The 26,403-nt window shown below is 32.2% G+C and overlaps 1 protein-coding gene across 1 annotated transcript in view; it reads left to right on the forward strand.

The window, feature by feature from the left end:
- The window catches only part of LOC127712077 (regulator of MON1-CCZ1 complex-like), a 32,009-nt gene that overhangs the window by 3,573 nt on the left and 2,033 nt on the right, over positions 1-26,403 (forward strand). Inside the window, exons 2-19 of the mRNA XM_052218282.1 lie at positions 492-568; positions 1,594-1,678; positions 2,678-2,740; positions 5,621-5,707; positions 7,845-7,916; positions 8,312-8,380; positions 10,513-10,616; positions 10,907-10,993; positions 12,007-12,112; positions 13,090-13,201; positions 13,609-13,656; positions 14,358-14,411; positions 14,991-15,049; positions 15,627-15,800; positions 16,978-17,076; positions 18,636-18,713; positions 25,968-26,141; positions 26,318-26,388. Of these exons, the coding sequence (XP_052074242.1) occupies positions 492-568; positions 1,594-1,678; positions 2,678-2,740; positions 5,621-5,707; positions 7,845-7,916; positions 8,312-8,380; positions 10,513-10,616; positions 10,907-10,993; positions 12,007-12,112; positions 13,090-13,201; positions 13,609-13,656; positions 14,358-14,411; positions 14,991-15,049; positions 15,627-15,800; positions 16,978-17,076; positions 18,636-18,713; positions 25,968-26,141; positions 26,318-26,388 (1,619 nt within the window). The remainder of the gene's footprint in view (positions 1-491; positions 569-1,593; positions 1,679-2,677; positions 2,741-5,620; positions 5,708-7,844; positions 7,917-8,311; positions 8,381-10,512; positions 10,617-10,906; positions 10,994-12,006; positions 12,113-13,089; positions 13,202-13,608; positions 13,657-14,357; positions 14,412-14,990; positions 15,050-15,626; positions 15,801-16,977; positions 17,077-18,635; positions 18,714-25,967; positions 26,142-26,317; positions 26,389-26,403) is intronic.

Below are 26,403 nucleotides of genomic sequence, written 5' to 3' on the forward strand. Positions count from 1 at the left end.
CATTAGACATACAATGTAACAACAGAACAACCACCATCATCTAACTTTAACTCCTCAGAAAAAGCAGACTTCCAAACAAAGACAAAACAACAACAACAAAACAAACAACACATGATCCAGATATAGCCTAACTTGGTACAGGCACAATGTGTCAAATGTGGTAGGGTTAAAGCAGTTTTACATGCAAACAATCCACCCCTTTGTCTATGTAGAATCTAGACCATATGTTGTAAAACTAAATCACACAAAAAAAGTGCACATTACAGATGCAAACAAGATGACCACTCACTTCAACAGGGAAATTAAAAAAACACCATGTAATTTGGAAAGCTAGATAAAGTTGAATGCAGGGTTAAATGATCTTCTTGGAAGAGATTACTCTTCATTTGTTTACGTGCAAAACATTTACTGATCAAAGGCAAAAGAACCTATGAATTTAGCCTGTGCTGTGCATAATTACATTTTTATTGACTGTTAAATGTATCTTGTAGGTATTTGCAGTACGTTCCTGTGGAGCTATGGGAGTGGTGGTTAAAGGACCAAAAGATAGCAACTCTCTTACATTCAGGTTGTACATTATATTTGAAAAAATTTCTAATCTTGATTTTAATTTAATTTGCAAATATTATCATGATTATATATTGTACTGTGTAAAATTATTGTCTGATACTGTAGTCACTAAAGTAAAAATGATATGGGGTAAATGTACATAAAACAAACTATATCATACAAATTGGGGTATAATATGATCAGAATATCAGTGCTTTAATTTCTATTTTTTAATCTTCACAGTCACTTATATTTTATTCTTGTTTTTAACAAGCAGAGTGTTTGAGCATTTTTAATTCAATATTGGTAACCTCCTCAATACAGAAAACTCATTTGTTGTTTTATTGTACAATTATATGTAACCATATGGCCCGAGAACACAGTTATTTCGTAGTGCATTTCTTTTAGACAATAAATTCAAATTAAAAAAATCGCACCTGCTCTATCTCAAAAAGATTTTTACAGTGTTGTGTACTACTATTGATACAAATAATATCAAAATTATAGAAACTTCTACCAGCTCTAACTCAAAATATTGACAATTCTGTGTTAAGAGGGGCTAAAATTCAGTTTGACAGCTTCAGACATTCTAATTTTTGACCTTTTTTAACTAGACCAAATCACTACTTAACATAAAGATTCAGCACCCAAATTTTTTTAACGTGCAATTTCATCCCCTTACTTAATATTTCATGCATAAAATATCAAGAAATAAATTGGGAGAGTGTATCAAAAAAAAATGCAAGTTATACACTGTTCACACTAGGGACTATATTCGTAGACAACGAAAACCAAAGGACGATAACTGTGTCCTTGGACCATATGAATAGATGGCTACTTGTATAAGCATTGCATTGTACATAAAATGTAGCATTCATGTATTAGTGGATAACATCCATTTTCACTGGATAATGTCTCATTTTTTACAGAGAATAAATATGCACTTCTAGATAATATTGGAGACGAAATAAATTTGTAACAGAAAAACCATATTATATGTTTACTCCTGTTTTAACAATATGAAAGATAATCCTGTTTTCACAGAATGGAAAGCAGAGGAGATGTTTTATCTATAAAATTTTCTGCGGACAAAAGAATTCTAGGTGTACAAAGATCACAGAAATCAGTTGTAAGTACAATGTACTATTGATTGTTTCCTTTCTATCATTTGTGCTAGAGCAGTATGATGAATAATATATTATGTACTTGTATAATATAGAACATACTGATATGCCTTCCCATAGACCCGTACCAAATGTCAATTTCTTCAAGCGAGATAATGAAAACATGGTGGGATATGGGAATGCATAAAAATTGACATGGTAGAAATAATTTCTTTTAAATAGAAAATTTTAAATTAATAGAATCTCTACATTTGTAGTTTTTTTGTACCTATGTATATCATGTATATACAGTGACAAAGATCTACATTTGTACCTATGTATATTCAGTGACAAAAATAAAGGTTTCAGATTGGTCTGCATTCCCTTCTTAAAATTGAAATGTATGGGGAAATGGGGATGTTGGTTATTTGGTATGTGGGCAGGTTGTGAGGAATAAAAGTAGTCCTAACTCATGTGGCATATGGCCTTCTCCTAATTTTCATGTTTCCATGGTCAGATATAGTTTTCAGCATAAGGACTGTTGCCCAGTAACTATATGATACCATTGGATCAGCAAAAGTTGGTATGTTGGTTGGTTTGTCATAAATATATCATATGGCCTTGACCTCAATTTTGTGCTCCAGTAGTTAAATTATAGGATTGGATCTGTTCCCTACTAACTATACATTATTGACCACATTGTTTGGTATGCCTGTTGGCAAAATACTTCTGATACGTATTATATAATAATAATCATATGGCTTTGAAATCATGTTCATCCTTTGGTGGGCTGTCTCATGTTGTACAGTTATACATGATGGGTTGAAAATACTTTGTATGGGATTTCATTACATAAATATGTGTACCACACGAGTTGCAATTGAAATTGGCCTCAGATTGAGAGTTCGTTGTCCTATAGAATAATTCAAATATTAAAGCTGGCAAGACAGTTAGTGTGTTAACTCTTGTTTTATGTCCACAATTTAAACAGTAAAATATGTGATACTTTAAAATACTACTTTCAGGAATTTATAAATTTTTCACCTGATGGAACAACAGATCAGTTAGAATACTCACAGACATGTAAGGTAAGCTGTAAGCTGTTAAAGCTGGCCTAACTGTTTTCCTGTACACAATATAACGACATTATTACTCACTTTTGTTGCACACTCTAGAAGTACTGGTGGCTGTACCCTAAAAGTTCAATATACAGAAATACATTGGTGGAAGATAGGGATATCCTAATTATTATTTTTTTGGGGGGTTAGGGGGAAAGTATTAAGTAATGATTCGTAAAGCCTGGTTCCAAAGCAGATTGTGAATAGAAGGTACCATATTTCTTAACTATTAAAATATTCCTTTTGTAGTTATGAAATATAAGAGCTGGTGCTACAAAAGGATTAGTTTACCACCTCCCCCTACTTTGTCAGTGGCATGTATATGTGAATAACCCTTTGAGTCACAGTATTCCATATTTTTGTACACTTTTGAAGTGAAATTAGCCTGAACTTAACATCTTAACATCAAGAATTAGATGGGCATTGTGTTTAATAAAGTTCAATTACTAAATACATTGTGTATTTGGAATTACCTATTACTGTTTTTACAAAAAGAAGTAAAACTTTAGTAAACATTTTTCTCTTCTCAGTCCATGTAAACTTTTTGTACGGGTGGTGTTTAACAACCTTTTACTACCCATGAAGGTCTCGCACAGTCGGTAAACTTTTTCCAAAACATTGCTTACTTTTAAGCTCATTAGGTCCAAAGGGCCAGTGTGAGCTATTCTCATTACTTGATGTCAGCCTTCCTTTAACTTTTACAAAAATCTTCACCTCTGAAACTACTGGGCAAATAGGAACCAACAGTCCAGTTTAAAAATGTGACTGATAATCTAACCTGCCAACCAGCATGGCTGCCAAGACTTAAAAACAGAACAAAGGGAGTAAAATGCAAGTATTCTCTATTATCTTGAAAATAGTTATCTGAACTCTTGCCTGCTAACCAGCACAACTGCCAAGTCTAAAGAAAAAATTTCAAAGGGGTATTCTCTATTATCTGAAAATCAATATTGGTAGAGAAAATCTGGCGGAGGCAATAAAGTTGAACTATCTATAGTCCGTTGTAAGCAAAAATTGTCTGATGACTCCTAATTGGAGTTAAAAAAAATATTTGATTTTGGCTTTATCTTAAATAACTATTATATATGAAGAGAGGCTGTAAAAAAAGGGTTATGATCTGCAGGATCTACATTATCTACAAATAAGACAACATGGCCCAAATCTTCAATGGACTCCTTATAGGAGTCATTGCTCTTGAATAATGATTCTACCCATTTAGTGCAGAGTTGGTGTTTCAGACAACTTCTAAAACGTTCCTCACAAAGATTTTAAATAAAAATTTATAAAATTGAGTATTAATCATACAGTTGTTAACAAAAAACGTGATATCAAAACATGGGGAAAGGGATTTTAGAATGTCCTATGTTGGCATCCCTTCAATTACATATACATGTTGTACTGGATACATGTACCACTTTTCATCAAAGAATTCTACTTTTAACTACACATTCATTTTCACCCAATAAAGTAAAAATCTTCTTTAAGGGTGCTTATATTTAAGTGTGTTTGTATTACAGGTTTATGAATTTGTAAGTGACTTTTGACTTGATTACTCAATTATTTAAAATTTCCACAGAGAAATTTCTTGTCATGTGAAAGCATATACTATCATTGAATTGTCAGTGGGACTTTGTTAGATGGCCAAGGAGACTGTTTACTAAAAATAAAAAATATGACAACATTACTAACAGCTTTAATTTATCAATTTCCTAAACAATAACTCATATTTGAATTACATGCATGTGCATGAACAGCTGTGATTTTATGCGGGATTTTTACTTTGCACAACATTTCCTATTGAATTTGCATTTTTCTGTGACCACTAAATATAATGTGAAAACTTCTGTAGAATTTAAACGGTTTATATGGGATAAGTATTATAGGTTTTTAACACAAGAAAAGTGTTGAAGAATTATTTCATGGAGTATATGAATGCACGTTCTATGAAAAATAAAAAAAATAGAAACATGTAGAATCTCATACTAGATGAAGATAACAACCATTATTGTAACATTACTTCCGGCGAACCGCATGAACCACCAAATTTGTACTTCACTGTTTGATTTCATATGTAATATTGTCCTGAAGACGCCACGCTTGATGGCGAAACATGTCGACCAGATTAAACTCTTACCATGGGGTAATTGATGGGTATTGTTGTCTTTATTATCGTTTTACATGAAGATAAGTCTAAAATAAAAAAAATGGAATGAACCAATTCAGAAATTAAGTCAGCTTCTGTCTTGGTAAATTGATTTGCGCACTATAAGTATCTACAATAATGTCTTGAACATTCAGCAAATTTCATAACATTGACTTTCCCATAACCCATCATACTATTTGATTTGGTGAATACAATCTCTGCCATTTGAAAAACAAAGCTAAGATGTATTTCATAAAGTTTAGATATTTATCATCATGTGATACTTAAAGATGGAAAGTAAACTATTTTCAGTTTTATGACTCCCAAGTGGTATGTTTTTGAATCTTGACATTTGTGAATTTGAAATAATTACAAATGTACTTACACTGATGTCTCCTTTTTATAAAAAAATTTTTTATGTAAGGTTTAACTGATGAGAATTTTAAAAAATGATTCATGTAAGACTGTGATTTATTGTTGATTTTACCAATGGTAGGCTTTATATTGTTTGAAAATTTTATCTTAAATAGCAGTAAAATTATAAAAAGGTGGTTATTTACAATCTTTATTAAATTAATTAAGTTTTTTCTATCACAGACAAAAGAAAAACAGCATATTGTAATGAACTTCCATAAATTATTTCTACAGTATGTATGTGTTCCATTTTGTAGGGTAGGTCTACAGTATCTATGTGTTCTATTTTGTAGGGCAGGTCTACAATTATTAATGGATTTGTGTGGACAGCAATTAATGAAATATGCTTTATAACAGATCACGGAATAGAATTTTACCAGGTAAATAAAGCAAAGATACAAATAAACTTGTTCCTGTTGCATTTGATATTTCTTCAGAGAGGCTGAAGGTCCAAAGTTCACAAAATAAAAATCTTTTGGCAAAAAATGGTGGTAATAATACTGAATTGTACAGGACTTTCAACAGATTTTTCTCATAAGTTTTGGTGAAAATAGCTACTGCTATAGAGAATACATAAAATAGTATACCATTTGTAGCTCAACTGGCCAAAAGGCCAATAAACACCTGTGTTTTGCTGAAGGCTATGTTGAACTCCAGATGTCTTTTGGTTTGTTTTTTGTTGTCAGTTTGCTGTCTCATTATGTACAACCACATCTCCTTTTATTCGCCATGTGTATAATTATTCTCTATTAACTTTAAAAGAAAATCATTACCAGTATCTCTGATTACAGTTCTTGCTATATGTGTACCTTGAGATGGAGACAGATATTTGCTAGTTTATTAGCTTTCTACCAAAAATTGCATATTGCAGAAATAAAAGTTTGTTCATATATCAAAATTACCTATAAATATTCAATTAGATATACATACAGTAGAACCTCTTTAAGTCAAAGTTGAAGGGACTTGACGAAAGTATTCGCCTTATCCGAGGTTCAACTTATCTGAGGTCGAGTGTGTTGATATAAATTTTGAATGCATGAAATACTGAGAAAAAGTGATTTGTGTATACTAGATATTTTGAACAGTGCTTTTTAACTCACCTGGCTGAAAGGGCAAGTAAGGTTTTCTCATCACTTGGCGTCCATAGTTGTCATCTGTTGTCTATCGTCGTTAACTTTTACAAAAATCTTCTCCTCTGAAACTACAGGGCCAAATTTAATCAAACTTGGCCACGATTATTGGGGTATCTAATTTAAAAAAATGTGTCTGATGTTTCAGCCTGCCAACTAAGAAGGCGGACATGGCTAAATATAGAAGATACGGGTAAACTGCAAGTTTTGTCTATTACACTGTATCTTGAAAACCACTGTTTTCATTTTTGTCGATTATTTTGAAACTATTATCAAGACAAATGATTAGCAATACAAGATCTACAAATAAGTTAACATCGCTGAAATAGTCAGACAACTGCTTATTGGAGTTTTCGCCCTTTAATGACGATTTTTACCAGTTTGTTGCGTTTTGGCTTAATATCATAAAAAACTATAATAGATTCTGTAGATAGAAACTTTAAAAAGAAGAATGATTCGCAGGACAAGATCTGCAAATAAGTCAAAATGATGGAAATCGTTAGTCGACTCCTTATTGTTGTTATTGCCCTTTCATGATGATTTTTACAAAAAAGTAGCCATTGTTGAAGATGCATGTGAATGACACAGGCTCTTTATAGTTTTCTATATGACAATTTATGATTGTGTACTCAAGCTCCATATTTTTTGGTCCATCATAGAAACTTAACACACAAGTATAGATACAAAACATTCACAAATAAAATTAATACTGAAATATTTACAAAGGTCAGGTCAATATGAATTATGGAATCACTCACAGAACGAAACAAGTCATGAAAGATCACTGATGAGGGTCGTTCACTTTGCATTCAATTATTGCAAATTTATGGTAGTTGTCTAAATCCTTTTAATTATTGCAATTAATGAATTTTTATTCTAAGGATTCATTTAATTTCTGCTTGGGTTATTTAAATTCAATTTTGTCGTGAAATATGTTAAAGTTCCGCTTCGACGATCAACAAAGGTGTTAATTACCGATCAAAATAAACATGTCATTTTAACTGTTATACAAACAAATATGTATACACAGCTTTAATTGCTTATGAAAATAATGAGGTTTCACAAGAAAAGCATCTGATTTGAATTTGAATTTCTTTTTCAATTTTTTTTTTTTTCGAAATTTCTTACTTTTGAACATTGAGACATCATGGTCAATCTACATTAATATTATATTGATGGGACAATAAAATTTACTCAACTTAACCGAGAATTCAAATCAACCGAGTATGACTCGTCAGAGGTTTAAATGCATTGATTAAACAGAAATTTTACCAGGAACGAGAAATTACCTTGACTCATCTGAGTTTGGACACTACAAGGTTGTTGATGGTTTGTGATCAGGGCAAAATGTTTGTCTTTTATATTTAATTTTGAATTTAACTTACAGGTTACCCCTGAAAGACGGACACTCAAGTGTTTAAAGACTATAAATGTTAGTGTTGTATGGCATAAATGGCTGGTAAGTAAAGAATTTGTATGATTTTGTTGATAAAACATCAAACCCCTATCAAATCGAGGAAATTATTTAGAAAATTTATTTTAATGTGTCTGCACAGAAAATATTCTGAAATCATGTTACAGGGACAAATCCACAAAGTCTATATGATTAGAAGCTCTGTACTTTTTTTGTTGGTGAGATATAGAGCATGTTAATACATTTTAGAAGTCATGAAAGAATAAATAAAATAATACAATCACAGGCTCAAATTTCTCACTACAGAAACACTTTCAACCTGTCAGACAATAGTTTATAATTTTATTTGGCACAAAAGATAACTTTATTATGAATAAAACATATGCTATAAACATTGATAAAGTACACATTTTAAGATACATCTTTTTTTGTTCTTGTAGGCTGAAAGCAATTTACTGTTGATTGCCTCAGGTAACCTAAGCAACACCTTGAATCCTTTTTATTTTCGAGTAAGTACATTGAATATATTTTAAAAGTTTCAAGAACTCTGCTAAAGAAAGAAATTATGACTAAAGAATACATTTGATGTAATAAGAATTTTTAATCTTTTTGTAATCTGTGGCTAGAGACATACACTTCATTTAAATACACAAGGGGCCTCAGTGGCTGAGTGGTTTAAGTAGTTACTACTGTAATCACTAGCCAGTCAACACTGAGGTTGTGAGTTTGAACCCCGCTTGTGCGGGTGCACTCGACTCCAATCTTAATTGACTTGGATTGTCAGTTTTTCCTATTGAAGGTCGTGGTTTTCTCCGGGCACTCCGGCTTCCTCCACCAATAAAAACTGGCCGCCACGAAATAGCCCAAAAGCGGTGCTTAAAAGTGGCGTTAAAACACCAAAAATCAAATCATTTAAATACAGAATAAGAAGTTTAAAAAGTATGCTTTTATTCATTGGTTGTAATCTTTTTTTGTGAATTGTAGAAAATCCCTGATTCCATATTTAAAATATTGATGCAATAGCAAATGAAACAAAAATAGGCATTTAATTTGATATTACCATTTAAAGTTATAATTAAACCCAAGAGTAAAAGTACTGAATGACATGTAGAAATTTTTTTTTCAAGATATTGAATACAACTTATCCACAGTATACATTTGATACAAATAGAATGTCATATGGAAGTTTTTACATTTCATCATCAATATTAGTCCAAGAGTGAAATTAAAGCACTGATATCATATTAGCTCACCCAGAGCTATTGTTTTTGCCTATTATCTAGAAAACTATAATAGATACATGTAGGTAGAAACTGTTAACAGCAAAAATGATCAGATGAGTGATTCACGCTCTTAGAAACCTCTTGTTATCATATATTTCTCAAAGAAAATATACCTGCTGTGATCAATGTGGGTATCATTGCATGTAATATTTTTTGGTGATTTACTAGAGGTGTTATACAGAATTCTATTCATGACTGATATGAAAGTGATCTCTGATGTTGATAAAGACCATACATTTTTGTCGAGCCTTCGACTTTTGTCGAAAAAGCGAGACATAGCGATCCTACATTCCGTCGGCGGCGTCCACAAATATTCACTCTGTGGTTAAAGTTTTTGAAATTTTAATAACTTTCTTAAACTTTCCTGGATTTCTACCAAACTTGGACAGAAGCTTGTTTATGATCATAAGATTATATTCAAAAGTAAATTTTGTAAAAAAAAAATTCCATTTTTTCCGTATTTTACTTATAAGTGGACTTAGTTTTTCTGCCAGTTAACATTACATTCACTCTGTGGTTAAAGTTTTTAAAATTTTAATAACTTTCTTAAACTATCCTGGATTTCTACCAAACTTGGACAGAAGCTTGTTTATGATCATAAGATAGTATCCAGAAGTAAATTTTGTAAAAAAAAAATTCCATTTTTCCGTATTTTACTTATAAATGGACTTAGTTTTTCTGCCAGGAAACATTACATTCACTCTGTGGTTAAAGTTTTTGAAATTTTAATAACTTTCTTAAACTATCCTGGATTTATACCAAACTTGGAAAGAAGCTTGTTTATGATCATAAGATAGTATCCAGAAGTAAATTTTGTAAAAAAAAAATTCCATTTTTCCGTATTTTACTTATAAATGGACTTAGTTTTTCTGCCAGGAAACATTACATTCACTCTGTGGTTAAAGTTTTTAAAATTTTAATAACTTTCTTAAACTATCCTGGATTTCTACCACACTTGGACAGAAGCTTGTTTATGATCAAAAGCTAGTATCTAGAAGGAAATTTTGATAAAATTTTGTTCCATTTTTTCCGTATTTTACTTATAAATGGACTTAGTTTTTCTTCCAGTCAACATTACATACATTCTGCAGTTTAAGTTTTTAAAACATTTATTAGATTCATAAATTATCCTGGATTTTTACCAAACTTGGACAGAAGCTACTTACAATCAAAACATAGTATAGAGGGGAATATTTTTATTAATTTTTTTCCTCATTTTTGTTGAGCCTGCGATTAACACCAAAAGTAGGCGAGACACTGGGTTCCGCGGAACCCTTACGAATTTTTATTGGTATCAAATATTCAGTCTGTATTAATTACAAACTATTTGACAAAGAATTACATGTATTGATTTACAGGCAGGATCTGTGATTAAATTGCCGAAGTTTGAAGTTGATCTTCCAGTTGTTCCAAAACAGACAAAACCAAATTTAATGGAAAGAGATGTTTCTATGGCAACCATGTAAGTAACTGGGACTAAACTAGTTAAACTCCACAAATTTAGAAGTAAATGGTCAAGGTCGGATAAGAGCTTTCATTCACAGAAGAGCAACAGTATCTTCATCAAACATCCTCTAGAGCTTTGCAATGGGAAAGCTTTAATTTATACAATTTAAGACAGAACAACTTGTCATTCATCAAATCTGAGATATTTAGGCATTGGATTTAAATTTGTAAAATTTTATAGCTTTTTTTATTTTGTAACCTTTTCTGATTTGATTTGAAAAAGGACACATTTATTTCTACTTTCAGATATAACCAGTTATATATTGTAATACTCAGACATCAACCAAGACCGGGATCACAAGGAGCTGAAATTGTATTGTACCAGATATCAAGGTATTTTGAATTTAATTACCATGCATATAGTTTAGCAGGCAATAGTCAATCCATCACAAGTAAAGTAAGCTCATACAGCAGAATGGGTAAAGAAATATAAGAAGTATTTCTAACTCATGTTTGCTGCCATATTATTTTTTTCATTGACTATTTAACTCATCAGTTGAAACTTAAATTTTTGTCTCAATTGCAACAAAAGTTACAGAATATGAGACATATCAAAATAAAATGTTGGTGGTAACTGTGTTCCCTAATTGTATAATGTTCAATATTTCAAAAGTTTGAAGATATAGACAATCCATATAGGGTATAAAGATGACTTATAGTTTGATGGATTGTTGTTTGGATAACCTCTAGTGGCAATTACTCATGCATATTCAGGATGAGAAAAAAAATACCACTAATCTGCCAAGTGATTAAAGGGTGGGAATTTTAAATACCACTGAAAAATGAGGGTATGCTGGATACTGGCATAAATTTTGCAATGCAACAGGTCATAGAAATGTTGCAATGGTTCTTTAATGTGGCATCAGATTTAAAGGCCCCACTCTGACATAACTTGGCTGAATATTTTGTCATCCCACACAGCCAAACAGACATCTCTCTGTAGCACAGATTTTACATATGTTATGAAATTCCAACGAAATATATATATTGGTAGGGATTTTGTAAAAATCAATATTTGAATGGGGGAGAGGGGGTTTAACCTCTGTTGAATGTGTGTACCGGGTACCCAAATTTGTATGTTGAGGCCTTCCCCCACACAGAGCTTATTTGAATAAATGTTTGTCTTCATAATTTTAGGATTTTAACATTTAAAATTATACATAAGAAATAGAACCCAATTTGGACTAAATATGGCAGTCATTTGGAGATTTAAATTAAATTTAAATTAAACAATCAGAGAATCTCAAAAATCAGGATGAACACTTGCTATAAAATAAATGTAACAAGGTTTAAGTGACGATGTTTTTGTTGTGTAATATACAAATGTACAATTTGTTTTATTTTAGGGACACACCAGCACGTAAAACAGATGTTTTAAGATTAGATATGAGTGGAAGATTTGCTATAAATGTTGCTGATAATTTAATAGTGGTCCATCATCAAGCTTCTAAGGTATGATATGTAAATTCATCTTTCCTGATTGTTACATTCTGGAAGATATCAAGGCAAAAGCTATAGCATCCTCAGCATGTACAGTCTAAATGCAGTTTTAAACAAAAGGATATTTAGAATCTCAGAAAATAAAAACTAGTTGTATTATTGAAGTGCACTAATATCTAAACGAGATACATTTTATGTCACATTTTCTGCTCCTCTGCCAACCATGAAACGTATAGGAGTAAGAGCAAAGACTGGTGGACTCTGAATTAGAATAATATGTCTGAGTTAAGTGATTTGTCCTTCTGTGAATTGTTACATTGTTTGTTAGCATATACAAACCTGGTTGTCAGTCTGGATATTTTTTATCTCATTAACGCTTTATCATCCTGCATATGCGTGAAATATTTGTCTCTTCCCTTTTTATACGCCCGTCAAAATTTTGACTGGACGTATTATGGTATACAAATGTCCGGCGTCTGTCCTGTCTGTCTGTCTGTCTGTCTGTCTGGCATCCACATGTCGCACCGTAACTTGAGAACGACTTATCCAAATTTCAGAAACTTAACATAGTTGTTTCTTATGATGGTCAAACGATCTGTATACTTTTTGGTGAAAATAAGATTAAAACTTTTTGAGTTACGGGACTTTGTAACTAAAACAGGGGGTGTTTTTTTCACATGTTGCGCCGTATCTCAAAAACGATTTATGATTATTGCTTAAAACTTTACACACTTCTTAGTTATATTAATCTAAAGATCTGTATACTTTTTGGTGATGATTCAAAATTTTATTTTAGAGATTGTTTTTTTTATAAAAAAAGGGGGGTTTTCACATGTCACACCGTATCTCAAAAACGATTTATGATTACTGTATAAAACCTCACACACAAGACGACAGGCGTATCATGCGCTCGTGGCGCAGCTGTTTATTAATTTTAAGCAGACAAAACAAAGCAATCAATGACATTTATGCATATGTATATTTTGTAGACATCTGTTATATTTGATACCCAATTAGAAACAGAGACCGATGGTTTTGCCAAATATCATTATCCTGTTGTATCACCACTGCCTCTCAAACCATTTAAGCTACTTTTGCCGTGTAAGTATGTGTTCATAAACACAATGTTATAATCAAACATCATGTGTGCTCTACATTTTAGTTGAGATTTACCTGTTCATGAATAGTCATGTTCTTATTTTCATAGAAAATAGATTAAATAAGCTGATCATTCTTTTTGAATTTAAAAAAAAATACCAAACTTTTTGATAAAGCTATTTTATTTGTGACAAGATTTGAATATATTCTGTTTGTAAATGCAAAATTGATACTTTTCTATAAAGTAGACTTATTCATGTTAACAAAAAATGATATGTTTATTAAATTGAGTGATTTAAAATTTGAAAGACAGTGATTTCACTTTTTGACAAATATATGTTTATTTAATTAGTTAGTAAAGTGAAATCCTATTCTTTCCAATGATGATTTACACATATCTTATTTTGTAGCTCTTTGTGTTCAAGAAAATAAAATGATGGAGTACAATTGTGAATTATGTATCCTTTGATAGAAAATTATGTCCCCTCTTCAGGGAAGTTAACATATTGTTTATCCTGATTTCTTCCTTTGGCATTGTTGTTCTTCTTTGATTCTAAAACCCATGCGTTTCTGAGGTATAGAAATATGGTCACCTGGTCTTCTCCCCTCCAACAGTATAACCTTTGCCAAAGTTGGTTGTCAGTTTAGCTGTGTGGAACGTACAACTATGCAGCCTTGCCAATTTTAAATTGAGACTTTAACTATGATGCCTCCTGTAGAGAGAATGTCACTCTCTCTGCACATTAAAGAACCCTAGCAACAACTCTTTAAGGCCATGTTGTTGAACTGTTATAAGGCTAAATTTCTGCTCCTTGTCCAAATTACATCATTTTCAGTGGCAGTCAAAATTTCTGGCCCTTAACCCCTGTCTGTCTACCTTGCAGAACCTTCCTATTTTATTAGTTGTTAAAGGTTTCTTGTCCTGAAAAATGCATGGAATAAATGCCACTGGATGTTAAGCAAGCAACAATCAATCAATCAATCTTTTGATTCATACTGGGAAGCCTAGGTCAGAATTTTGATGTCTTTTGAATTAGACTTGTCATATTTTGCATATAGGTGTAACACAAATAAGAGAATGAATTAAAAAAAACCTTTGACCTCTAGTTTTATTTGATATGTAATATGTCAGCCATTTATATCCTTTACTGTTGACAAGATTCAGCCAACTGGATAGTTTTCCAGCCAAATATTGTTATAGATGCTAAATTAGGTAAGTATAATATCCTATCATAGTAGATTAAAAGTATATAAATTTACTAATTGAAATATAGCAGAAAATAATATCATAAAAAAGGTCTCAAAGAGAATAGCAAATTATGTTTTAGGTAAACTTTTTCAAAGATGCATGGGAGTGATATAATCAGAAGAGCCTAAAGAATATGAATTTAGCATGTAAGGTTTACTTTTCCAGGCATTTCATGGCCTTTTATAGCATGCTATGCATAATGGGTTTTGCTCATTGTTGAAGGCTGTACGGTGACCTATAGTTGCTAACCTTGTACGTCATTTGGTCTTTGGTGGAAAGTTATCTCATTGGCAATCATACCACATCTTAATTTTATAAAGAATTAGAATCAGTTTTTGTAAGAAAAAAAATTTAGGGCCTGAAAATTTATTCCAGTGTATGTAGTAAACCATGACAATTGCAAAACAGTAACTACTGTGGGACAAAATTAAGTGCTAAGGAAATCATGACTTATACAAACGCACTTACTATTGGGTAGATTTTAAAAAAGCAATGATAAATGACTATGATATTGTTGAGAATGAAAACATTTATCATTTACAGGATGTTTGTGGTATGTAGAGTTGAAGTTAGAACCTTTAGTTACAATGATACCAGACAAGGTATGTTTGCAGAAAAAGGGTGTTTTACTTTCAAATATATCTGCAGTAACAAAGCACTATTAAAAGACTTCACCCAATATCCATTATTTTGCATAGATAATTCTGTCTCTAATGAATTTGTAATTTTAAAATTATGACTTTTATTAGATTAACAAAAAAAGGGTTAATATACATGTTAACATCTGCTCTATGGTCGGGTTGTTGTCTCTTTGACACATTCCCCATTTCCATTCTCAATTTTATGTACAGAGATTTTACTGTAAAATAGGGTTATTATACATGTACATAGATTTTACTGTGTGTTTATTATTGTGATTGTTGATCAGTATTTATCTCTGGCGCAGTTACCATGATGATGATATTTCATATTCTGTGAATAGATAAAACTAATAACGATGCAAACCCAACTAGGTCTCCTCACTTACCGTACCGATATCAAGAGATATTTTTATGACCAATTTCTCGACAACCATTTACCATATTACAATTTGTAATCAGCAATTGACAAAGTTGTTAGGTTTTATCCACTCAATATTAACAATGGCTCAAGCTTTGACAGTTATCTCCCTTTTTACAGAGTCGTCTGATGAAACTTTTATTACTTCGAAAAGATAGTAAAGCAGTAATATTATCTGTATGTCGAGAAATGTTAAAACCAGGACAACAGGCTGATTTATCTACAATAGCCAGAATATTAGATATGCTGAATAAAGTTTACCAACAACATTTAGAAAAAGAGGTGTTAATACTGGTAGGTTGATTACTAATACTGGTAGGTTGATTACTAATACTGGTAGGTTGATTAATATGTATGTTTACAGTATATGTGCTAATACTGGTAGGTTGATTAATATGTATGTTTACAGTATATGTGCTAATACTGGTAGGTTGATTAATATGTATGTTTACAGTATATGTGCTGAAATTTGTTAATTTGAAATTAATTTATATTATGTTAATATTTGAAATTTTTGGAAATATAAAAACAAAAAAGAAATATATATGACACAATGCCCCGTTTGCGCTTTCAGTCATGTTCAGTGATCTGCAAAATGTTGTTCAAAACCCTAATTGACATATATTATTTTAATTTACATCATAATGAACATACATGCTATGCTTCAAGTTGATATGACAACAGCTTCATGGTAAACTACCTAAACCAATAACTTGATCCGGGATGAACAAATAGACTAACTGACAGACACACACATAACACATTACACAGACAAGAAAGCATTATGCCTCTCTTACTATCGTAGGCTGGACATTAAAATGTTATGGAATATTGATAAATAGATTAATTTCACACAAACTATACAAATTGAGGTGGAGTGCTTAACAATTCAACATTTGAACAAAGATTTAATTTAGTCCTAAACTTGACTTGGGACAGGCACATGGACATATGCAGGTTAAACTAATTTTTGGTACTCTTCAATTTAACTTTGATCAATGAAAAAGCAAAAAGTTCAGAAGATCATAAAAACAAATATCAGTTAAGAAAAAGTACCTATGATATACCTAACAGTATAATAGATGACAATAACATAGATTTAAGTTACAGAATATTTCTGTATTTCTGAGTAGATTTTGTATAGAAATATCATGAACATTGCAAAAAGACATGATATTGTGCAATGCATAAAGTACAGAGCTGTAAGACAGAAAAAAAAAAACTAGACACAAGGATATAATAACGATTATAGAATTAGAAGCTTTCTGAAGTTGCTTATTAAGCTATTAAAAAAAGATTTGAAAGACAATTCCCAGATTTGTTTGCTTTGTAAATATTATTACCATAAAAGACTGGGATTGAAAAATTAATTCTAGAAATAGAATATAAAAGCTCAAAGCCATAAATACTGTCATTGCTCGATGCATTCAATATAAATAGTATATATTGCATACATTTATGTAAATTGTAGGCTGGTGAGAATCCTGCCCCTGATTTCAACCAAGCACAAGTTATAGTAGACCAGTCAGAAATGTATACTCATGTATTCTCAGAATTTGAAGATAATGAGGTATTGTACCATCCTTTACATACAAGGTATAGACTGAAAGCAATGGTTACTTGGTACTAAATTTGACCCCTTCAACTCATTCACCTCAAAAGCTAACCAAACCTTTAAACAGACTTATAAAGAAGGGATATAGTTACGATACTGTTTTTAAGTCATTAAAGCTGGCATCTTTTGGAATTAATATTGGTTCACTGATAGGGTCTTAGCATTGGAAATAAACACATTTGTTCTAAAACCAGTTGTTGGCATGATACAGGTTATATTCTTCTTGTATAATTTATGATGGCATGACATTAAACCCCTATCAGGAGGGATTGTGCTTGATTTTCTTATGATGAAGACATAATCTTTTGATCAGTTTAATTGAGGACGTGAGCTGGCATCATCAGTAACTGCTAGTAGTCCTTTGTTAATTTATGTTGATCATTGTCATTTTGCTTAATTTCTTCTGTTTCCTATTCTAATACTACTGTAATCACTAGCCAGTCAACACTGAGGTTGTGAGTTCGAACCCCGCTCGTGCAGGTGCACTCGACTCCAATCTTAGTTGACTAGGATTGTCAGTTTTCCTATCGAAGGTCAGTGGTTTTCTCCGGGGCACTCCGGCTTCCTCCACCAACAAAAACTGGCCGCCTCGAAATAGCCCAAAAACGGTGCTTAAAAGTGGCGTTAAAACACAAAAAATCAAAATCAAATCAACCTATTCTAATATTGGACTCAAACTTCTTTGAAACTGAGTTTAACCATGCATATTGCTGTGTATTTGTTTATTCCTCATTGGCTAGAGGTTTAGGGGGAGGGTTGAGATCTCACAAAGATATTGATTTGAAATTTGATATATTCTTTTATCATGACAAGTTACAGATAAGGTTGGAATTATGTTCCGGTCTGATGATTTTGTGCAGAGTTATGGTCCTTGGACTTAGAAAGTTTACTCAAATAATCAGTTTTCCACACTTTTTTTTTTGTCATGCTTGAAGATATTGATTTAATAATTGGAATATAGTTTTATCATGACAAGTTACAGATCAAGTTCGAATTATGTTCCGGTCTGATGATTTTTTGCAGAGTTATGGTTCTTGGACTTAGAAAATTCACTCAAATAATCAGTTTTTCACACTTTTTTTTGTCATGCTTGAAGATATTGACTTGATATTTGTTGTATAGTTTACACCATGCAAAGTTATAGATCAAGTTAGCATTTTGTTTCAGTACAATGAATTCTTTACTGATAGGGGACTATGTATTGCCATACAATACTCTCAGAATGCTTGATTTTATAAAGATACCATTTGTAAAATTTACAATTCATAAGTTAAGCAGTTTGTTATAAAATAAGGATGCAATATTTCCTTCAGACAATGTTAACTGTAGGTGGTTTTGACTGTCCTGTTTACCTCCTCCTGGAGTATTCCTGTCTACTTGTTACCTCTAATACTTATTTTTAAAGACATGGTATTCTTAAGCTCAGTGTTTTAAAGTTATTTCATTGTTCTTACAATATTTAAGGTTCATTTTAGATTTCATCTTTTACTAAACATGTACTTTTTTCATTTCAGGAGATAAAATATAAGTTTAAAGTAGCAGTATTAATAGAATATATAAGATCATTGAGCCAATGTAACATTCCTGTTCAGGTAAATATGAGGGAAAGGTAGAAATAGTGTAGACCATAGGAAAATTGAGTTACATATTCCTACTTAATAAGTGATGAGTTGTTTGAGGGCCTTGAAGTTGCATGTTCAATTTAGTAAATTAGTATTGAATACAATGTATGTTAATAGCTTGCTAAACCATAATTAATGAACATGTGTAATATTCCCTTTTAAGCTCACCAGGCCCGAAGGACCCCATGTGAGCTTATGCCATCACTTGGCGCCGTCGTCATAGTCTTAAACTATTTCAAGATTCTTCTCCTCTGAAACTACTGGGCCAAATACCTTCAAACTTTTAACTGAATGTTCCTTAGGGTATCTAGTTTATAAATTGTTTACGTAGTTTTGATCCATCAACAAACATGGCCGCCATGGCTAAAAATAGAACATAGGGGTCAAATGCTCAAATGTTCAATAAGTCAAGATCTATTGGCCCAGAAATTTTCAGACAAACCGAACAACCCATTGTTGGGTTGCTGCCACTAAATTGGTAATATTTAGAAAATTTTGCAGTTTTTGGTTATTATCTTGAATATTATTGAAGATAAAGATAAACTGTAAACAGCAAAAATGTTCAGCAAAGTAAGATCTACAAAAAAGTTTAATATGACCAAAATTGTCAATTGAACCCTTTAGGAGTTACTGCCCTTTAAAGACAATTTTACACAAGTTGTTCATCATGTTTGCTAACATTTAAAAATCTTCTCCTCTGAAACTACTGGGCCTTATACTTCTAAACTTTAACTGAATGTTCCTTAGGGTAACTGGTTTATAAATTGTATCCAAAGTTTTGCTCCATTAACAAACATGGCCGCCATGGCTAAAAATAGAACATAGGGATCAAATGCAGTTTTTGGCTTTTATCTCAAAAACTATACCAGTTAGAGCAAAAGTGACAAGAGTAAAAGTGATGAATAAGTCAAAATCTATCTGCTTTGAAATTTTCAGACCAATTGGACCACCCATTGTAGGGTTACTGTCCGAAATAGTTTATTTTTATGAAATTTTACTGTTTTTGGTTATCTTTAATATTATAATAGATAGAGAGGAAGTGTAAATGGCAAAAATGTTCAGCTAAGTAGGATCTACAAATAAGTCAATTGACTCCTTAAGGAGTTATTGCCCTTGAAATGTTTATTTTTACATTTTTTTGTGCAAGTCTATTCAAAAATCTTCTTCTCTGAAACTACTTGGCCAAAAACTTAAAAACTTTAATTAAATGTTCCTTAGGGTATCTAGTTTATAGATTGTATTTGGGGATTTGATCCATTCAAAAACATGGCGACAGTTTCTAAAAATAGAACATAGGGGTCAAATGAAGTTTTTGGCTTTCATATCAAAAACTAAAGCAGTAAGAGCAAAACTGACATAGGTGAAAGTGTTAAACAGGTTTAGATATACCTGTCAAGTAATCTTCAGACCATTAGGACAACTTATTGTTAGGTAACTGTCCAGAAATAGTTAATTTTTTGGAAATTTTACAGTTTTGGGTTATGAATTATCTTTAATACTATTATAGAAAGAGAGAAAGTGTAAATGACAAAATTGTTCAGCAAAGTAAGATCTACAAATAAGTCAAATGCCTGAAACTGAAATTACAGGTGAGCGATATCAGGCTCTCATGAGCCTCTTGTTTGTAGATATTAGAAAAACAGATTTTCCTTTTCTGAAAAGGTGTTAGAAATAGTATAAAATTTCCCCCATTCTAGCAAGGCAACTATTGACACGGGATCTTACAATCAACAAAAACATAAATATATAAACATAGACTTACAAGGTTCATGAATTTAGACAGATACATAACACATGGGCAATGTCAAATAAGTTTCTCCCCCTTATTATAAAGAGCACATATCAGATACATAAAACCTGGGGCAATGTTAAATAAGTTCCCCCCCCCCTTATTATAAAGAGCACATATCAGATACATAACACATAGGGCAATGTTAAATAAGTGTCTTCCCCTTATTATAAAGAGCACCTATCACATACATAACACATAGGGCAATGTTAAATAGGTTTCTTCCCCTTATTATAAAGAGCACCTATCAGATACATAACACATGGGCAATGTTAAATAAGTTTCTCCCCCCTAATTATAAAGAGCACCTATCAGATACATGACACATAGGGCAATGTTAAATAAGTTCCCTCCCCTTGTTATAAAGGGCACATATCAGATACATAACACATAGGGCAATGTCAAATAAGTGTCTCTCCCTTATTATAAAGAGCACCTATCAGATACATAACACATGGGGAGATGTTAAATAAGTTCCCTCCCTTTGTTATAAAGGGCACCTATTAGATACATAACACATGGGGCAATGTCAAATAAGTTTCTCCCCCTTGTTATAAAGAACACCTATCAGATACATAACACATAGGGCAATGTTAAATAAGTGTCTCCCCCTTATTATAAAGACCACATATCAGATATATAACACGTGGGCCAATGTTAAATAAGTTTCTCCCCCTTATTATAAAGAGCTCATATCAGATACATATCACATAGGGCAATGTTGAATAAGTGTCTCCCCCTTATTATAAAGAGCACATATCAGATACATAACACATGGGGCAATGTTAAATAAGTTCCCTCCCCTTGTTATAAAGAGCACCTATCAGATACATAACACATAGGGCAATGTTAAATAAGTTTCTCCCCCCTTATTATAAAGAGCACATATCAGATACATAACACATGGGGCAATGTTAAATAAGTGTCTCTCCCCTTATTATAAAGAGCACAGATCAGCAACTCTTTTCACAAAAAATCTTACGAGTAAAACCACTCGTAAGTCATGAACATTCCAGTATAACTTACATTCAAATTTAGTCATAAGATTTTTTGTGAAAAGAGCCCCAGAAACATAACACATAGGGCAATGTTAAATAAGTTTCTCCCCCTCCCCCCTTATTATAAAGAGCACATATCTGATACATAACACATGGGGAAATATTAAATAAGTTTCTCCCCCCTTATTAAAAAGAGCACAGATCAGCGACTCTTTTCACAAAAAATCTTACGAGTAAAACTACTTGCAAGTCATGAACATTTCAGTATAACTTACATTCAAATTTAGTCGTAAGATTTTTTGTGAAAAGAGCCCCAGATACATAACACATAGGGCAATGTAAAATAAGTTTCTCCCCCCTTGTTATAAAGAGCACCTTTCAGATACATAACACATGGCGCAATGTTAAATAAGTTTCTTCCCCTTATTATAAAGTGCACATACCAGATACATAACACGTGGGGCAATGTTAAATAAGTTTCTCCCCCCTTATTATAAAGAGCACCTATCAGGTACATAACACATAGGGCAATGTTGAATAAGTTTCTCCCCTTTATTATAGAGAGCACCTATCAGATACATAACACATAGGGCAATATTGAATAAGTGTCTCCCCTTTATTATAAAGAGCACATATCAGATACATAACACATGGGGCAATGTTGAATAAGTGTCTCCCCCCTTATTATAAAGAGCACATATCAGATACATAACACATAGGGCAATGTTAAATAAGTTTCTCCCCCCTTATTATAAAGAGCACATATCAGATACATAACACATGGGGCAATGTTAAATAAGTGTCTCCTCCTTATTATAAAGAGCACATATCAGATACATAACACATGTGGCAATGTTAAATAAGTGTCTCCCCTTATTATAAAGAGCACAGATCAGCAACTCTTTTCACAAAAAATCTTGCAAGTAAAACCACTCGTAAGTCATGAACATTTCAGTATAACTTACATTCAATTTTAGTCGTAAGATTTTTTGTGAAAAGAGCCCCAGATACATAACACATAGGGCAATGTTAAATAAGTTCCCTCCCCTTGTTATAAAGAGCACCTATCAGATACATAACACATGGGGCAATGTTGAATAAGTTCCCTCCCTTTGTTATAAAGAGTACCTATCAAATACATAACACATAGGGCAATGTTAAATAAGTTTCTCCCCCCTTATTATAAAGAGCACATACCAGATACATTACACTTGGGGCAATGTAAAATAAGTTTCTTCCCTTTAATATAAAGAGCACCTATCAGATACATAACACATAGGGCAATGTTAAATAAGTGTCTCCCCCCTTATTATAAAGAGCACATACCAGATACATTACACATAGGGCAATGTTAAATAAGTGTCTCCCCTTATTATAAAGAGCACATATCAGATACATAACACATAGGGCAATGTTAAATAAGTTTCCCCCCCCCCCTTATTATAAAGTGCACATATCAGATACATAACACATGGGGCAATGTTAAATAAGTTCCTTCCCCTTGTTATAAAGGGCACATATCAGATACATAACACATGGGGCAATGTCAAATAAGTGTCTCCCCCTTTATTTTAAAGAGCACAGATCAGCGACTCTTTTCACAAAAAATGGTACAAGTAAAACCACTCGTAAGTCATGAACATTTAAGTATAACTTACATTCAATTTTAGTCGTAAGATTTTTTGTGATTCGAGCCCCAGATACATAACAGATAGGGCAATGTTAAATAAGTTTCTCCCTCTCCCCACCCCCCCCTCACCCCTTATTATAAAGTGCACATATCAGATACATAACACATGGGGCAATGTTAAATAAGTTCCCTCCCCTTGTTATAAAGAGCACCTATCAGATACATAACACACGGGGCAATGTTAAATAAGTTCCCTGCCCTTGTTATAAAGAGCACCTATCAGATACATAACACATGGGGCAATGATAAATAAGTGTCTCTCCCTTATTATAAAGAGCACCTATCAGATACATAACACCTTGGGCAATGTTAAATAAGTTTCTTCTTCTTATTATAAAGTGCACCTATCAGATACATAACACATGAGGAAATGTTAAATATGTTCCCTCCCCTTGTTATAAAGAGCTATCAGATACATAACACATGGGGCAATGATAAATAAGTGTCTCTCCCTTATTATAAAGAGCACCTATCAGATACATAACACATGAGGCAATGTTAAATATATTCCCTCCCCTTGTTATAATGGGCACCTATCGGATACATAACACATGGGGCAATGTGAAATAAGTTCTCTCCCCTTGTTATAAAGAGCACCTATCAGATACATAACACATGGGGCAATGATAAATAAGTGTCTCTCCCTTATTATAAAGAGCACCTATCAGATACATAACACCTTGGGCAATGTTAAATAAGTGTCTCCCCCCTTATTATAAAGAGCACCTAACAGATACATAACACATGGGGCAATGTTAAATAAGTTTCTCCCCCCTTGTTATAAAGAGCACCTATCAGATGCATAACACATGGGGCAATGTTAAATAAGTTTCTCCCCCCTTATTATAAAGAGCACCTATCAGATGCATAACACATGGGGCAATGTTAAATAAGTTCCCTCCCCTTGTTATAAGGAGCACCTATCAGATACATAACACATAGGGCAATGTTAAATAAGTTCTCCCCCCTTATTATAGAGAGCACCTAACAGATACATAACACATGGGGCAATGTTAAATAAGTTTCTCCCCCCTTATTATAAAGAGCACCTATCAGATACATAACACATGGGGCAATGTTAAATAAGTTTCTCCCCCCTTATTATAAAATGCACATATCAGATACATAACACATGGGGCAATGTTAAATAAGTTTCTCCCCCCTTATTATAAAGAGCACATATCAGATACATAACACGTGGGGCAATGTTAAAAAAGTTTCTCCCCCTTATTATAAAGAGCACATATCAGATACATAACACATGGGGCAATGTTAAATAAGTTTCTCCCCCCTTATTATAAAGAGCACATATCAGATACATAACACATGGGGCAATGTTAAATAAGTTTCTCCCCCTCCCCCTTATTATAAAAAGCACATATCAGATACATAACACATGGGGCAATGTTAAATAAGTTTCTCCCCCCTTATTATAAAGTGCATATATCAGATACATAACACATAGGGCAATGTTAAATAAGTTTCTCCCCATTATTATAAACAGATACATAACACATGGGGCAATGTTAAATAAGTTTCTCCCCCCTTATCATAAAGAGCATATATCTTCAAAATTTGAGGATCTGAAAGATATAATACAATTTGTTATATCTGTTTATTGTTTATAGAATACAAAATTTTATGAAAAACAACTTTGCTTTGATTGTCTGATACACAATAGCTCATAATACTAAATCTGCTGATACATGTATACAAATCAAGTCTTGATATACAATATTTATAGGAACATAACACTCAAATATGTGTCCCTTTGCTTATTCAAATCTGTTTCCTTTTTATAAAGTAGACTTTTAGTAATGTGATGTGACTTAGAACAGGCACATATATAATTTGTCAGGGTTAAAGCAACCTTACCTAATCTGGGACCATTATAACAATAACGAAAAATAAACTGCAAAAAGTAGATGAAAAGGGCTTGACTCATTAGATTGTCACAATTCAATTAACAAAACTAAAAACAAGACAAATCTATTTTACTGCTTGGCATCTAGATGCTTTTTTACAACAAAAATATTTCCCCAAAGATTTGTGACATCTATGATGCAATATAGAATAGGACAGAGATTCAAGACTGTACATTGATTTGAGGCTTGCATATATACTTGAAGGGACATTAGCTAGAATTTAGAGAAAAAATTTAAGTATGATATTTTTTTTTTCAAAATTATTACAGCAGAATACTTGTATAGAAATAATAATTCATTATAAGCAGCCAGATTCGTTAAATATTGTAAAACTAAGCTAAAAAAACATGACAGTATGATATATTGTCTTGCAAGAAAATAATTTGACCTCAATTGGGTCCATATGCATGTAACCATACTTTGACCCTTAGATGGAGATGGGTTGTGTATGTGCTTAGCATGTTCAGTTATCAAAAAAAAAAATAATGTCAAAATTGAAACAAGGGAGTAACCAGGAAAAACTATTTTGTTGACTGATTTGGTCAACAAAAAAATCATTCTTATACAGGTTAAACAATGATTCATATATTTTTTTAATCTACGACCTATGAGTTTGAGTCAAATTGGTGGTAATAGATTTGGCAACTAATATTTAAATACAAGAAAATTTCTTACAGATAACATTGTTTAGTAGGGATAGTCATGGACTCATGGTAAATGGGACTGACCATGACATAACCAATAATATTGCACAATAATCATGCAAAATATGCTTGGGATAAATCTAATTGATTTTTGTAAATATTGATTGTTTATTTTCAGCATTACCTGTATGAATTGATCATCAATATTTTAGTGAGAAATAATTGTTTTTACCAACTGCATCAGTTTTTACAGTACCATGTGTTAGCCGATTCAAAACCGTTAGCTTGTTTGATGTTGTCTTTAGAACATGTATATGCTCCGGCTCATCAGTTGGCTCTAGACATGTTAAAGGTCAGTCTTTACAGTGCCTTTTTATGTTCATCTCTATTCAACTCTACGCTTTTGAAGATAATTATTTTGAAAGGAAAAAATATGAAATATTAAGCAAAATTTTTAGATGACAATAAGCTAAATGCTATGTAATATTATTTAACAAAAATGAACTATTATATTTTACATATTTTTAGAGAGTATCAACAGCAAATGAAGAAATAATTGAGGTGCTATTATCAAAACATCAGTTACTTCCTGCTGTAAGGTATGTTCAACAAAA

This window comes from Mytilus californianus, unplaced genomic scaffold, assembly GCF_021869535.1.
Source record: "Mytilus californianus isolate M0D057914Y unplaced genomic scaffold, xbMytCali1.0.p SCAF_1, whole genome shotgun sequence".
In the NCBI taxonomy this organism is placed as follows: Eukaryota; Metazoa; Mollusca; class Bivalvia; order Mytilida; family Mytilidae; genus Mytilus; species Mytilus californianus.